Here is a 14,781-nt window from a genome sequence, read left to right as displayed (position 1 = left end):
ATTTCTAATAATTAGTCTTTGAAATAATCATCCAGGGCATAGATAATCCCGCTTACAGGAACTTGACATTTTAACTAAACAAGCTACCCCCTTAAGCTGGCATAAATTCCCACTCACTTTAATGGGGGCGGGGGGTGGTTTTTCACTCATCGAGACTGTAAGCAAAATTCTCCTGGCTTCATCTGCTTTTCAAGGGAAGAGCTGATTATGATGACCTGGGTGGGCTTAAGAAAGATTATGGAGTCTTAATGTCAAGATGTTCCTCGGCTTCCAGACGCACCTGTGCTTTTATAAAGGTGGCCTGCAGGATTGGTTGCTGGCTCTAGCCTGGCTGGTAGAGATCCTCAATACTTTTGAAATGCAAACTTCAAATGCATCCCAAGCTTACCTGAAGAATGGGACCTCCAGCCCCAGCCCTTTTGATGGGCCGCAATGGCCCTACCTGGCCTCACAAAACATCTATAGAGCAGTGGCTGTGCTTATGGGGCTGGTGGCAGTCTCGGCATCCCTAGTGAACGGGCTCGTCATTGTGGTCTCCATCCGGTTCAAAAAACTCCGCTCCCCTTTGAACTACATCTTGGTGAACTTAGCCGCGGCTGACCTCCTTGTCACCTTCTTTGGCAGCACCATCAGCTTTGCCAATAATACTGTCGGCTTCTTCATGTTTGGCAAGACGGCATGCCAGTTTGAAGGATTCATGGTCTCCTTAACAGGTAACGCTGATCAGAACAACAGCCCTGTGTGAGTGTCTGTGCCTGTGTATGTGTGTATTATTGACTCCATATTGGATGGGGGGGGCTAAAATTGAGAAAAGGGCAGCTCATGAAATTGCAGCTGAGGCGCAGCTGACAGGAGATCATGAGAGGCAAGGAAGTATAGTGGTTAGCGTTGCAGAACAGGACTGAATAGACCCAGGTTTAGTTTCCAACTCCACATGGGGCCCAACATGTTACACAATGCTCAGGTTGTGTTCACTTCTGCCTCGGCTACTGACAATCAGACATGCACTGGTAGTTCCATGCTTAGAACATAATTCCTAGGCATGTGGGGGCCTGATTCAGATTTGGACTGCAGCCCACAAGGAGTAAGGATTTAAGCCTTCCCTCGGTGTTGTTTTCCTGTCCTGAAGTAACCCCGAGGGAGCACCATTTGCCTCATTGAGAGCTCAATGTGTACTTATGGGGCACAAGTGGCACCGGGGGTGGGATGGGATTTTAAGCACCTTCTGCCTAGTCACTGTAAATTGGGTCCCCACATACCTGAAAATTAAGTTTCTGGCAGGATATGTGCATATCTGATCTGATCGGTAGGCCTCAGGGCAGACCAAGACACAAGCTGAGGACTGTCTAAGGCCCTCAGCCATGAATCTTGCAGAGTAACTTTCTCTCATCCTAGCCTACATGCAGGGTTGCTGGGAGGGTAACATGGAGGAGGGGACATCACGTACACCTTCCATCCTGAGCTCCTTGGAGGAAGAGGCAGGTTAAAAGTAGGGGGTTCCTAGCCTGCTCTTGTGGATACATATGTTTTTTAATTAATTTACTGATTGACTGACTTCATTTATACACCACCTTTCTTTCCTGTGGGGGATCCAAAGCGGCTTACTTCCTTCTCCTCGCTGCTATTTTTTCTTACAACCTCCCTGTGAGGTAGATTAGGCTGAGAGTTCAGCAAGCTTTCATGGCAGCGTGGGGATTTGAACCCAGGTCTCCCAGATGCTAGTCTGACACTCTAACCACTATACTTGTTCAGTAAAAGTTCTCAAGGTGGTAGTTCAAATGTCAGTTAAAAAAACAAGAAAATGACAACATTTTGGTATACCTGATTTATTAAGGGAGGGATTTCTTTGAACATTGCTTGTGAAAACTTATTTATTTTATTATTAAATTTATAGTCCGCTCTCCTTACAAGCATGCTCAGAGCAGATAACATTACATGTAATATAATCATAGTAAAATCACATTAAAAGAAAAACATAAAATTCAAAGAACATAAAACTCTAGGTGGCAGCCCATATTGCTTAACCCAGCCAAAATATCCCAAGAGATGGGAACTGGTAGACAATATTTAGCGAATCAGTGGAAAGCCGGGGTGAGGGGAGTTGTGATCCCCCGTCAACAGGAGACCAGCAGGGGAACCCTTTCACACTTCCCTAGATACCCTTCTAGGGATGGTTGTCATATAACACAAGAATGAGTTCTTCGAAAGTCTGAATGATAAATCCCTAGAAATGAGCCTGTAGCCAGAAAATTACAGGTGCGCTAGTGGGTCCCCAACAAGGTCTGGTGGGGCTCTAAACGTGAAACAAAACAGCACAAGCCTTATGACGAGGGCCCGAAACAAGAAAAGGCCATCCTTGGCTAGTAGCCCAAGCACATAGGTGGGGAAGTGTGTTTCTGTGCCCTCAGCATTGCAAATGAGAACACACATCTCCACCCACATTGCCTGTGCCCAGAAGTGCATTGCAGTGCAAAATGTAGGGTTGTATCCCATCCATGCCTGCAGTTTCTGATTCAGCAAAGGGAACCTGTATACAGGTCTCTTTTGGTAGCCCAAGGAAACGTCTTCTCAGAGCTGTAGCCAGGATGGGGTCAGCAGGCGCCCAGTTCCTCTGGTCCACCAATCCACTCTGCCAATGATTTTTTCGAATGTTTTAAATGTGTGAAGCGAGTTTCCTTTCAAAGAATGGGAGCCTGCTTGTAAGTTCATCCCCCTTCAGCCAGGAAGATGGTGAGTCTGGCTAGGTGGGTGGTTACAGATGGCCAGCTTCTTACTTTTAGGAGCTCAATCTTCTCAGCCAAGATGCTTTGGAGATCAAACATCCTTCAGCCATTTTGCCACCCCTCTCCCCCCTCAAAGCAAGATCTGGCCAAAGTACAAATATTGCAACCCCACCTAAAGAGGAAGGCTAGGACTAAACTATAAGAGAGAAATTACATGAGGATGCTCAAGTGAAGGGAGATGCCATGTTAGCCAGGAAGCGTAGTTTGAATTTCATCTCTCTCTACAGAGCCGGCAAAGATTGCTCCTCAGAGGGTTTGTTAATTTCTTCTGTGCCTCTGGGAAGGCTCCGTCAATTATTAACAAACCCTCTGAGGAGCGATCTTTGCTGGATCTATAGAGAGAAGTGAAAGTCAAACGACGATTCCTGGCTAACATTGCATCTTCGTTCACTTGAGTGTTCTCGTGTAATTCGTCTCGTGTAGTTTATCTCTTTGTGACCCCAATGACTAAAATATTCAACATTATTTTTAAAAAATAAATGTGGTTAGCATTGAAGTGGTTTCATCACGTCCCAAGCTCACTTAGAATAATATTTGTGCCATACATTTATTTTTCAAGGGGTGGGTGGTGAAGTTCTTTTAAGGATGTGCCCTGATGCTCAAGGAAGGCATGACTGTGTCCTTCACTAGACAGCCATTACCTCAGTTTTCTGGAGGACGAAATCAACAAGAACATCCTTGGACATGTCTGGGCCTGTTGATATTTCTGTCCCTCTTTCAGGTATTGTGGGCCTTTGGTCCTTGGCAATCTTGGCCTTCGAGAGGTACCTTGTAATCTGCAAACCAGTGGGTGATTTCCGGTTCCAGCAAAGGCATGCAGTGATTGGCTGCCTTTACACATGGGTGTGGTCATTAGTTTGGACAGTTCCCCCACTGTTTGGCTGGAGCAGCTATGTCCCAGAAGGTAAGAATGTTGGGTTTGCTTTAGTGATATCTGCATTCCCATCAATTACTAAAATGGAGAGTGAAGTCCTGTATTTACTAATGGAGGATTAGAAATTTTTAAAGGGGTAAGACCCATGGATATGGCTGCTGTTTCAAAGTCTCTCTACACAAGATGCCTCAGCGTGTGTTTGTCAAATGTAGGGAGACGCAATGTTAGCTGGGAAGCTTAGTTTAAAATGACAGAGCAGGCAGAGATTGCTCCTCAGAGGATTTGTTAATTTCATCTTTGCCTCCTGGAAAGCTCTGTCAATTTCACCTCTTCCAGGTAATTTCCTGGACAAAAAGGATGGCACAAGAAGCCATCCCGAGAAGTGGCACAACAGAATCTTTGGCATGTGCCACTTCTTGGGATGAAAGAGTTACTTTGATATACGGTGATTATATTCAAGTGGCCTGAATCCTTGCCCCTGAGAAAGTGTTCAGACGAAATCTGTGTAATAGCCGGCCTCAGTTAGGGCTAGGAGGGCTTGGACTTGGGCCATCCTTTTTGTCCATGAAATTACCTGGAAAAGAAGAAAAGACATGGAATTAAAAGGTCTAAAGACAATCACTCGGAGCTTCTTTCCCTGGACTCGTTGGTAGTGATTTAAACACTCTTCTAGAATTAGGTGTGTGTGTACACACACACACACATTTCTTGAAAATGTGTGTTGTCTGATGGATAGAGGAATGGATCTTGAGTCTTGAATCACTGAGCACTTTATGATATATTTATAGGCAGTTGCTTTATTTAAATACATATAAAGTGAACTTAATTATTAGTTGTAGATTGTCTTGAGTATATTTTCTCCTGGCTGTGGGGTATCCATTTTTTTCGTGGTTCTTGACCAGGAGTGCCTGCCTTCTGTCAGTGCTGGAAGTATTTCCAAAGGCTCCAGTTAATCAATGCCTGCTTTGAGTTTGCCTGTGTTGTTTCTTTTCTTTTTTTAAAAAGTTTTTTTTATGATTAAAGATTTAATACAAGAAACGATAAAACCATAAAATACAAGAAAAGAATTAAAATTAAACCGTAAAAGAAATGATCAAAACAATTCTTGGCAAATTGTTAAAAACCCAAGAATTACAATAAACAGGCATTTAAACTTTGTTGCATTGAGGGGATCACATCTTTGGCATTTAAAACATCTAAAACTGATTTCCATATTTCATCATATTTGAATAAAGGGACTACCATATGCAAGTTCCCAAAAAACAGATTATGCATAATCCTACCCATCAAATATTGCTCCCAGATTTCCTGATACCATTTTTTTAGCAAAGGGCCTACGAGGGATTTCCAGTTCCTAGCAATGACCAGACGAGCAGAGGCAACCAATGTTGAAACAAGAGATCTGGTATTCCTATCTAGCATAGAGTCGGGCCAAAGATTCAATAGGAGAAATCTGGGGAGTACGGAAAGCTTGCGTTAATGTTTCAAGTGACTTTGTCAATATTCTAGAACAGAATCTTCAGAAAAAACTGCTGTAGAAGCAGATATAAGTCTGTTTTTGACACAATGTGGGCCAAGCTACAAGTGACAAATGACACTTGCCTGGCAGGTGAACAGACTCACGTTTATTCCTCCCTGTTCACTTGCCATTCACTTGCTCACTTGTGGAGAGCAAGTGAATGGCAAGTGAACAGGGAGGAACACACGTGAGTCTGTTCACTTGCCAGGCAAGTGTCATTTGTCACTTGTAGCTTGGCCCTGTTGTGTTTGTTTGTCCCTCTCCCCCCCCCCCGAGTTTAAAATTCAACCTTTAAAAGCTGATGGAAGCAAACCTCAATGGATACCTTGGTATCTTTTATATTAAATTTTGAAACTGGGCAGTAAGAACAGGAATTCTTCCAGCCAGGACGTTTTCTCCTCTTCACTTGATCCCAGCATGAAAAAGATTCCCTTTCTAGTCCCTCATTTCTCCAGTGACTTTGAATGAATTTTCTACGCACTTGATTTCCAGGCTTAGGAACGTCCTGCGGACCAAACTGGTACATGGGCGGTGCCAACAATAACAGCTACATCCTGGCATTGTTTGTGATGTGCTTTGCTCTGCCTCTCAGCATGATCCTCTTCTCCTACGTCAATTTACTTTTGACATTGCGAGCAGTGAGTACTACTGACGGTGCTGTGCATGGGTGAGGGGTGTGTGTGGGTTTGGTAACAGGACATTTGCCCTGGTCTCTCCAATAGGTTGCCGTTTCATAAGGGTGCTTCTAGACTATACTTTTCTGCCCAGGCATGCACTTATTTTAATGTGCTCCCCACAGTCACACAACAGCTGCAGAGAACTGCTTCTATTCAAAAAGGAAAGTCCAAACAGGCTCAGAACAGTGCTGTGGGGGGAGGGAAGGACTCCAGTGCCGCTCCCCCCACCCCATGCATTTTGCTCGCATGAAAACCATGTAGGAGAGCCTATATCACACGGAGCAGCAAAATCGGCGAAATAACCACCCTGAAGGGTTTCCACAGGAGAAGACTGAACTGGGGGGAGGGAGGAGCCTTTCCTTCCCCTACAGCACTGTTCTGAGCCCATTTGAGCTCTCCTTTTCTTTAAAGAAGCAGTTCCTTGCAGCTCCCATGTGTCTGCAGAGAGCGTGTTAAAATGAGTGCATTCCTGTGCAGAAAAGTATCGTGTAGAGGTGCCCTCAGCTAGCAGGTATTGTGAATTACCCTTCTCAGTCTGAGGTCTTGGAAAGGATCTATGCATGTATCTATGTATTTACTAGCTTAGGTTATAGTCCTTCGTTCTCATTGAGACTCAAGGCAGATTACAACAAAAAACAATGTACTGAGAACAGTATATGAGCTTTTGTGAGTCACAGCTCACTTCTTCAGACTCCCTTCCACATATTTTGTTAGTCTTATAGGTGCTACTGGACTCTTGCTCTTTTCTTTTGTTACAGACAAACACGGCTACCCATCTTGATCTAAGAACAGTATAGTACATAAAACCAACAAAATTAGGCAACAACACACCAAAATATAGTATAATACGGACAACAAATCAATATTACCAGACCAGACAACAATGAACTATTATATTAAATATAAAAACCAAATATCTTTTCCACACAAATTGTTTGCTCAGAGTTTGATGGTGTTGGGAAAGATGGGGGGGGGTTTCCCCTGCTTCCTCTCTGCTTTGTGGTGCATTCATGGACTTTCCGGGGGTTCCCAGCTTTTCTCCTATCATTTTCAAACTTGCTTTGGTGTCCCATTTTGGGAACGTCTGCAGCAAAGCCTGAATTGTGGCTTTCTGTGGATGAGAAACTATTGGATTTTCCCAAGCTCACTCGCATGGCAGCCATTTTTCCAGCCTTTGTCCCCATGGTAGCCATTGTCCTCTGCCACCTTTTTTAAAATCTGCAATTGAAATATCATTTTAACAATCAGTGTATTAGATTTCCTGAAATCCCAGCTTTCTTTTTGAATCAAGAACAGCTTCGCAATCATCTTCACACATATTACAAGCTTGTGTTTGTGTGTGCATGTTTACAACTCCTAAAAAGCAGAGGCCAGTCTTACTATCTTGATTTTAGAAAAGGCTTAATTTCTTAAAAGGCAATGCTCCCAATTGATTAGCACTGATTAAAAGAACGGCTAACTTTAATTTGTCATGTGTTGAGCATCTTTTGTAGGGAATCTGAAGTCCCCAACGTTTTTTCCTAGGAGAAGGTTTCTGAAGAATGTGATGCAATTGAGCATCACTAGAAACAGTTTTGCGTTGTTCACATTGTATTTCTATGATTGCCAGAACATCACTGCACAAAGGCCATGCTAACCTTCTCCAAATCCTTCCCATTTCAGTAGCAGTAATAGTGAAATCTTCATGAACGTGCATGTCACACTTGTGTGAGGGCCCTGCTACCCCTGTACAATTCCTATCCTGAGCTAGAATATAGTTACCATCTTAATTTACATAAATGCAACAGGATGGACGCCTTGCCTACACTTCACCTAGTGCAAGCTACAACTTGGGAGTTCACAAACAGGAGTGCTATGTTGTGCCTCTGAACCAGAACTATAACTTTGGCATCCAGCAGTTAAAGCCTCTAATAGGCTTCTTTGCAGGAATCATTTTTTTAAAAACCTAACAGTATTATACACAGAAGTAAGTTCCATGTTATTCAGTGGGCTTACTCCCAGGAAAGTGTCCTGAAGATGGCAGCCTGTGCCTTTTTCAAGATTGCACTAGGCTGAGTCTTGAGTTGGAACACAGAACAAGTGTCACAGATTGGACAAAGCAGTGCTATAGACATTTCCATTCAGCTTCTCCCCTTACAAAACCCCTTCACCAGACACTTGTTTTGCCTCTGTAGAATAGAAGTGAAAGAGCCTCTCCTCACTAGGAACAAGAGACATCTGGCTACCAGGCACAGCCAAATTGTGCATACTGCTGTCTATTAGGATCCTAGAATTGTAGTAATCCAAGATGGGACCTGAAAATCCCTACTTTCTAGTTGGGCAATCTACTTCTATTGGCAATCCATCCTCACCCTCCAACTGATTAGCTCACGTAGTTGAAGAGTGCAGGTAATTAAGTGCTGCTTCCCACCTACTTTTTCAACATTCATAAAGGTATGAATCGACCTCCCTCCCTTTTAAAAAAAATCTTTTGGTACGCTGCCTTTCATTTTGCCCATTTTTGCATTTGGTGTACGGAAGAGCGCAGCCAAGAGTATTAAGGGACTGGAGTAACTTTCCAATGAAAAAAGGTTAAGAAGTCTCGGGCTTTTCAGGGGGGATGTGATAGAGGTTTGTAAAAGTATTCATGGAGTGAAAAAAGCGGATGGAGAAAACTTGTTCTCACTCGCACAGGAACACACACGAAGCTGTCTTATACTGAATCAGTCCCTTGGTCCATCAAGGTCAGTATTGTCTATTCAGACTGGCAGCAGCTCTCCAGCATCTCAGGTCTTTCACATCACCTCCTGCCTGGTCCTTTTTTAACTGGAAATGCCGGGGATTGAACGTGGGACCTTCTGCATGCGAAGAAGATGCTCTTCCACTGAGCCACAGCCCCTCTTTCTCCCATACTTAGGAAAGAACTTGGGGGTACCCAATTGAGTTGATGGTGAATAGATTCAGAACATTCAAAAGGAAATGCTTCTTTCCTCAATGAGTAATTAAAGGGTGGTGCTTGCTGATGGTGAATATAGTGAGGGCCACAAGCACAGAAGGCTTTAAAAGGGGATTAGAGTCTATCTGTGTCTATTAGCCATGGGGACTAAAGAGAACCTCTACATTCAGAGGCAGCAAACCTCTGAGTACCACTGCTAGGATGCAACACCAGGGGAAGGCTTCTATGGCCTGTTTGTTGGCCCTCCAGATGGCTGGACCAGATGGACCACCGATCTCATCCAGCAGGGCTCTTCTTCGGTTCTTAATAAATACATATGAAAGTTCTACTTGTGGTGATTAATCAGCAATGGACAACACACATATGCAAATCGTTAGTTCACACTACAGTGACTGATGAAAGTACATATGAACTGGCTGTGAGAAGTTCCACAAGGAGGAGCAGGTGAAGACGTTGCAAGTGTTAGGTGGTCTAGCTGTTGAAAAAAGGTGCTAAGCTAAGGTTCTGATCCCGCAGGGAATTGCCTTATTACGTTCTTAGGAGTATAAGCCTGGCTCTCAAACGTCTCATGTTATGGCACAGCGTAGAGATTTTCACTTGGTCCTTTAGATATCCCTTGTGACTTTACCCCAAATCCCAGATTCTCATCACATGGGCTGCAAAGCATTCCCTCGATGTGCGCCATTTTATGGGCATCGCTGCAGACTAGCGAGGCATTCTTTTGTGGCTTTCCTCCTCCTTCCTGCATGTAGGTAGCAGCTCAGCAGAAAGAACAAGGGACAACGCAGCGTGCTGAGCGGGAGGTGACCCGGATGGTCATTGCTATGGTGATGGCCTTTCTCATCTGCTGGCTGCCCTATGCCACTTTTGCCATGGTTGTTGCCACAGCCAAGGATGTCTCTATCCAGCCGGCACTAGCCTCTCTGCCATCCTATTTCTCCAAGACTGCCACGGTGTACAACCCCATCATTTACGTCTTCATGAACAAACAGGTAAGCACCTTGGGAATTAGCAAAGCACAAGGACTCCTTTTTGTAAATCAGGGCATAAAGAAATCCACATCCCCAAGTGTGGGAGGGAAGGAAAGAGCTCGTCTTTGAGTACATGAATGGGAGGTCTAGGAGGCAGCAGAGCCAAGAAGCTCCCTTTGCCCCCCTATCTCTCATGGCCTCCGAGGACAGCTTGATCTTGTCCATTTTTAATGTATCAATCAATCCCGTTTTTCCTGCCCTGTGCAGTTCCGCAGCTGCCTCCTCAACACAATGAGCTGTGGCCGTGTCCCGCTGGCAGCACAGGAAATGACTCCAGCTGCGATTGCTGTTCATGGGAGCTTTGCCTTGACCTCAAAAGGGAGTGGAAATAAGGTGACCCCTACCTAACTGCGTGGCTGGACAATGGGTCAATACTCAAGACATACAATTTTGGGAGGGAGGGGGCAACATCATTTGAAGACAGATGTATTATTCTTAACTATGGATACAGCAGGGTCTATATTCACAGTGAAAATCTGAACATTACATACACATGAGCCAACGAGCTAACCGCTGGAAGAAACCTCCCTTCGTGCTTCTGGTGCATTATCCTTTAACAAATATTTTAAAACTGAAGCACTGGTATGTTTATATGTTAGCCCTTCATCTCGCTCCCCAATTCTTTTTTGTAGGCAGGGATGTGTTGTCACAGCACCTGCCACAGATGGCATTTTCTAGACTCAAACGACTGAAAACTTGCAAGACTGGTTTGTTTCCTAAGACAAGATAATGTTTGTGATTGGAGAGCTGCAGAAGTTCTTTCAAGCCAGTTCTGCCCAATCAATCAATCAATCAATCAATCAATCAATCAATCAATCAATCAATCAATCAATCAATCAATCAATCAATCAATCAATCAATCAATCCATCAATCCTTTATCAGTGTAAGAATGGATAAAGTGAAACATGACATACAAACTACGTTAGTCTTACAATTAAATATACCATCAGAATAACTCTTTATATCTAATTAGAATGCAGCTTAATAGCACATTGCAGAAATAAAGCGAATTTCTCGGTTATATCCGGAGAGGAGTCATTCAAAATGAAGTAAATCTTAATGGGGTCAGAGAGTCACGTCTTATTTTCAAGAAATGCATTTAGATATTTGCTTCGAATTTCTACTTAAAAGGGACAATAGAAAAAGATATGTGAGATTGTTTCAATACAACCTAGCTTACAGGGACAATATTTCGCTAAATATGGTACCTTTTAAAATCTTCCATATAGGATTGCAGATGGTATAACATTAAATCTTGCCAAAGAAAAAGCTCTGCTCTGTTGCAGAGTTTGCAGAGAGTGGAGATATGAAGCCATCTGGCCTGCTTTCAATGCAATCTCCAGACTCAAGGGAGAGCAAGTTCTGATGGCCACACTACAGAGATGCTGTGATTCAGTGTCCAAAATTCTGCATGTAATCCTATGGAATGCAGAAGCACTTTTAAGCCAGTTCTGCCCTTCTAGAAAGGTTGCATCCATCATTTTCCTTTCAAACCAGCAGGTACTGCTCTGATAATAGGTCTCCTCTGTCAGGGCTTGCGGCAGCCACCGCTAGGCGGGGCGCTGGTGTGTCCGGCCGTGACGTCAAAGGGGTGTCAGGGATGCTGCAGGACCCTGCTCTGTGGAAGGAGGGGCGGTATACCTCACCCAGACTCCCTCAGTCCACTCGCTGGCCTGCTCAACCTGCGCCACTCGTCCCCTTTGATCTCTGCCATCTCCTCCTCCATCAACTTCCCTCCTTGCTCTTGCTCTTGCCCCACTATATCCCCCACTATATCCAGTGGCAAAAATGGTGTGGGAAGGAAGCCTAAAGCATTGGAATTGTGTGGCATGACAGAGAGGTTTTTAAAAGCTTATCCTTGCATGAATGTGTGACTGAAAGTCAGGTCAAGCTACAAGTGACGAATGACACTTGAAGGGCAAGTGAACAGGGAGGAATACACATGAGTATTCACTTGCCGTTCAAGTGTCATTCGTCACGTGTAGCTTGGCTCTCAGACATCTGTGACCCAACTCGTGTCACATGTAATGTATATTTAACCCCTAACGTTCCCTTTGTATTCCAGTGATGCTCTAGACACACATATCTCTATAGATGCAGAGGAGTTAGCCATGTTAGTCTGTGGTAGCAAAATCAAAAAGAGTCCAGTAGCACCTTTAAGACTAACCAATTTTATTGTAGCATAAGCTTTCGAGAATCAAGTTCTCTAAATCTGACATTAGAAATGGAAACGTCCAGAAACCAGTGGGAGAACACTTCAATCTACCAGGACATTCCATCAAAGACTTAAAGGTCACTGTAGTTCAACAGAAACCTTTCAAAAACAAAATCCAACGGGAGGCTGCTGAATTGGAATTCATATGCAAATTTGACTCTGTCAAGCTGGGACTGAATAGGGACTATGAATGGTTATCACATTACCACAGGTAACAGATTTCCTTTACAGAGGTGGGATCTGGGGGAGCTCAGTGGCACCTGGTGTGGGCTTTCAGGAACCACAGATCTCTTTGTCAGATGCATCTGGCAGGGAGAGCTGTGGTTGTCGAAGGCCCATACTACATTGGAATTGGATGGTCTAGCTGTTTGGCTGCTACAAACTAACAGGGCAAACTCCTTTGAAGCCAACTGATACACACACCAAAAGGAGATGTTTACATATACTAGCAAAGGAATGTTTTGATTGCTCCCTCCCCCTCCCCCCCTAATTGCCGCCTCTCTTCTCTCTCCTGCTCTTCTGTATTTGGCCAGTATCTGTATCAGGCATCTGACGAAGAGAACTTGATTCTCGAAAGCTTATGCTACAATAAAATTGGTTAGTCTTAAAGGTGCTACTGGACTCTTTTTGACATATCTCTATGTATAACATGCTACATTCCAGGATTCCTTGCAACATAAAAGAGCCTCCTTTCTACATCATGTTGCCAAACACTTTGCAGTTTAATCTTCAACTGTAATTAGCATAGACCTGCCTGCTCCTCCCTCCATTCACCTCCACCCAGGAGGAGTCTAATCTTTTGAGTCTGCTGTGATTCCAAGGAACCAGTCAGAAATCCACCTCTAGCAAGAGCATAGTTGGCCCAACTTTCAGAGAAAACTGAGCACGGTGGAGAAAATCAATAGAAGAAAGAAAACAAGAATAAAGAGTTAGGTTTATTTATAGGGAAGTCAACAAGAAAAGGCCAGACTCCCATTGATTTTCCAGTAGAAGGAAAGGCTCTAAAAAGGAGCCGGAGGGTCCGACGGGAGATATAACAAAAGCCACTGGTGCTGTAAAGAGCTAAACAATGCTGAACATTGGCAACAGATGGGGATCTCACTGACAAGTAAAACAAGGTCCTGTGGGTCTTGAGAAAGGCAAAATGGGACCATTTGAGCAAAATCTCGAAAATGGCTAGAGTCCAGCTGCTAAGTGAAAATACAATCATATGTTGGCTGCTGTTGAGGCACAATGTGTTTTATGGCAATGCCATCATACTAGTTACCAGCTGGGAAAAGGCCAACCCAAAATACAACCCTAGATTTGTAACCATCTGTTCAGGGAGGCTTCAGGAGTCTATGGGCTCTGGGCAGGGAGCTTCTCTATGGGACCCCTGGATACTGAGTGGGGGCAGTTCCTGCCTCCTTCTCCTCATCCGTTCCCTCTTCCTTCCCCCCTCCAATGCTGCTCATCTCCTCTTATTCTCCTGGCACCATCTCTTCAGCATCAAAGCCTTCTCCTTTCCCTTGCCCAGCCCAGGGTATGAGCCACTCCTGGCCCCTCTCTGCTCCTGCCAGCCCAAGGCCAGGCCCAACAGAGCAGATAGGGCAATGGCAGATCCCACGCTCAGCACTGGCTAATGCTGGGAAGGGTAGAAAAGGGGGAGGAAGTTTATGTGCTTGGCAGGGTACCCCTTTTAGAGAGAATGCCAGCCACTGAATTCAGATGCGTCGAAGTACAGGTGTCGTCATCCTATTTGAGACTTCTCCGCTGGAACCGCAAGTGATTCATGAAAGCTACTGATGTACTTCCATTTAATTTCTTTGGAGCAGGTAATTGCTTGAATTTGTCTTCCACTTTTTCTTTTCTTTTCACTTTTTGCTTTTTTAAAAAACTAGAAGCTAATCACTTTGTTCCATCCTTAAGAGTGTGGAACAGACTGAACACCTTTCTGCAACCCAATAGCAGGTCAAGAGTGACATTCAAATAGCCACCATACACATGCCAAGGGCAATTCTGCACAGTTAAAGGATGCTGTTTTTCTCTTCTGGTTGCAGCCCCTTGCGCCATGCTGAATGCCCGACCTAGGCGCATCTTTTCAGGAAGCCTGAGAGTCCGTGATAAGAATGTGTGTGTGTGTGTGTGTGTGTGTGTGTGTGAGAGAGAGAGAGAGAGAGAGAGAGAGAGAGAGAGAGAGAGAGAGAGAGAGAGAGAAAAGCCCAAGGTATGCATGGCAGAGCTACCTAACCTTAGGGCAGACAGCAGCCAATCAGTTCCCACAAAATAATTCAGGCTTGTTAATTGTCACTGGCCTGGGGATGTACAAATTGCAAGTAAGCCTTGGCCAGCTGGAAGCGAACTGCAGGCTGTCAATTTATCACAAATCACTACCACAGATATACATGGGCTGGTAAAAATGCTTGTGGACTGGTAACATAACATCTTGTAGCAAAATCAAACAGGATTCCAAGACCTTAAAGACCAATTAAGTTTATTCCAGCATAGGTTTTTGCAGAACAAAATGGTGTTCGTTTTTAAGATGCTACTGGACTTTGATTTTGCTACAACAGACTATCACAGCTCCTCCTCTGAAATTATAACATTTTTGTGTCCTTACTCACAAGGTAATTCTAATCACAGGATTATCGCTCGTTGCCAAACAATTTTTAAATTCTCCAAACAACACTACGTAAAGTGTCAGGTCAGTAATCTATCTAGCCTAGTTCAGTCTACTTGGACTGGCAGTGGCTTTATTTTTAAGCGG

The 14,781-nt window shown here is 44.1% G+C and overlaps 1 protein-coding gene across 1 annotated transcript; it reads left to right on the top strand.

The window, feature by feature from the left end:
- Positions 1-358: 358 nt before the first annotated feature.
- Positions 359-10,167, top strand: LOC129345100 (pinopsin-like). The gene is made up of 5 exons (XM_055002092.1): positions 359-713; positions 3,505-3,687; positions 5,669-5,814; positions 9,541-9,780; positions 10,027-10,167. Exons 1-5 carry the CDS (start codon positions 359-361, stop codon positions 10,165-10,167), a joined length of 1,065 nt encoding a protein of 354 aa, XP_054858067.1.
- Positions 10,168-14,781: the final 4,614 nt, after the last annotated feature.

Source organism: Eublepharis macularius, chromosome 17, assembly GCF_028583425.1.
Source record: "Eublepharis macularius isolate TG4126 chromosome 17, MPM_Emac_v1.0, whole genome shotgun sequence".
NCBI classification, from domain to species: Eukaryota; Metazoa; Chordata; class Lepidosauria; order Squamata; family Eublepharidae; genus Eublepharis; species Eublepharis macularius.
Note: the sequence above shows the minus strand (reverse complement) of the source record. Positions and strands in the feature narration are given on the sequence as shown.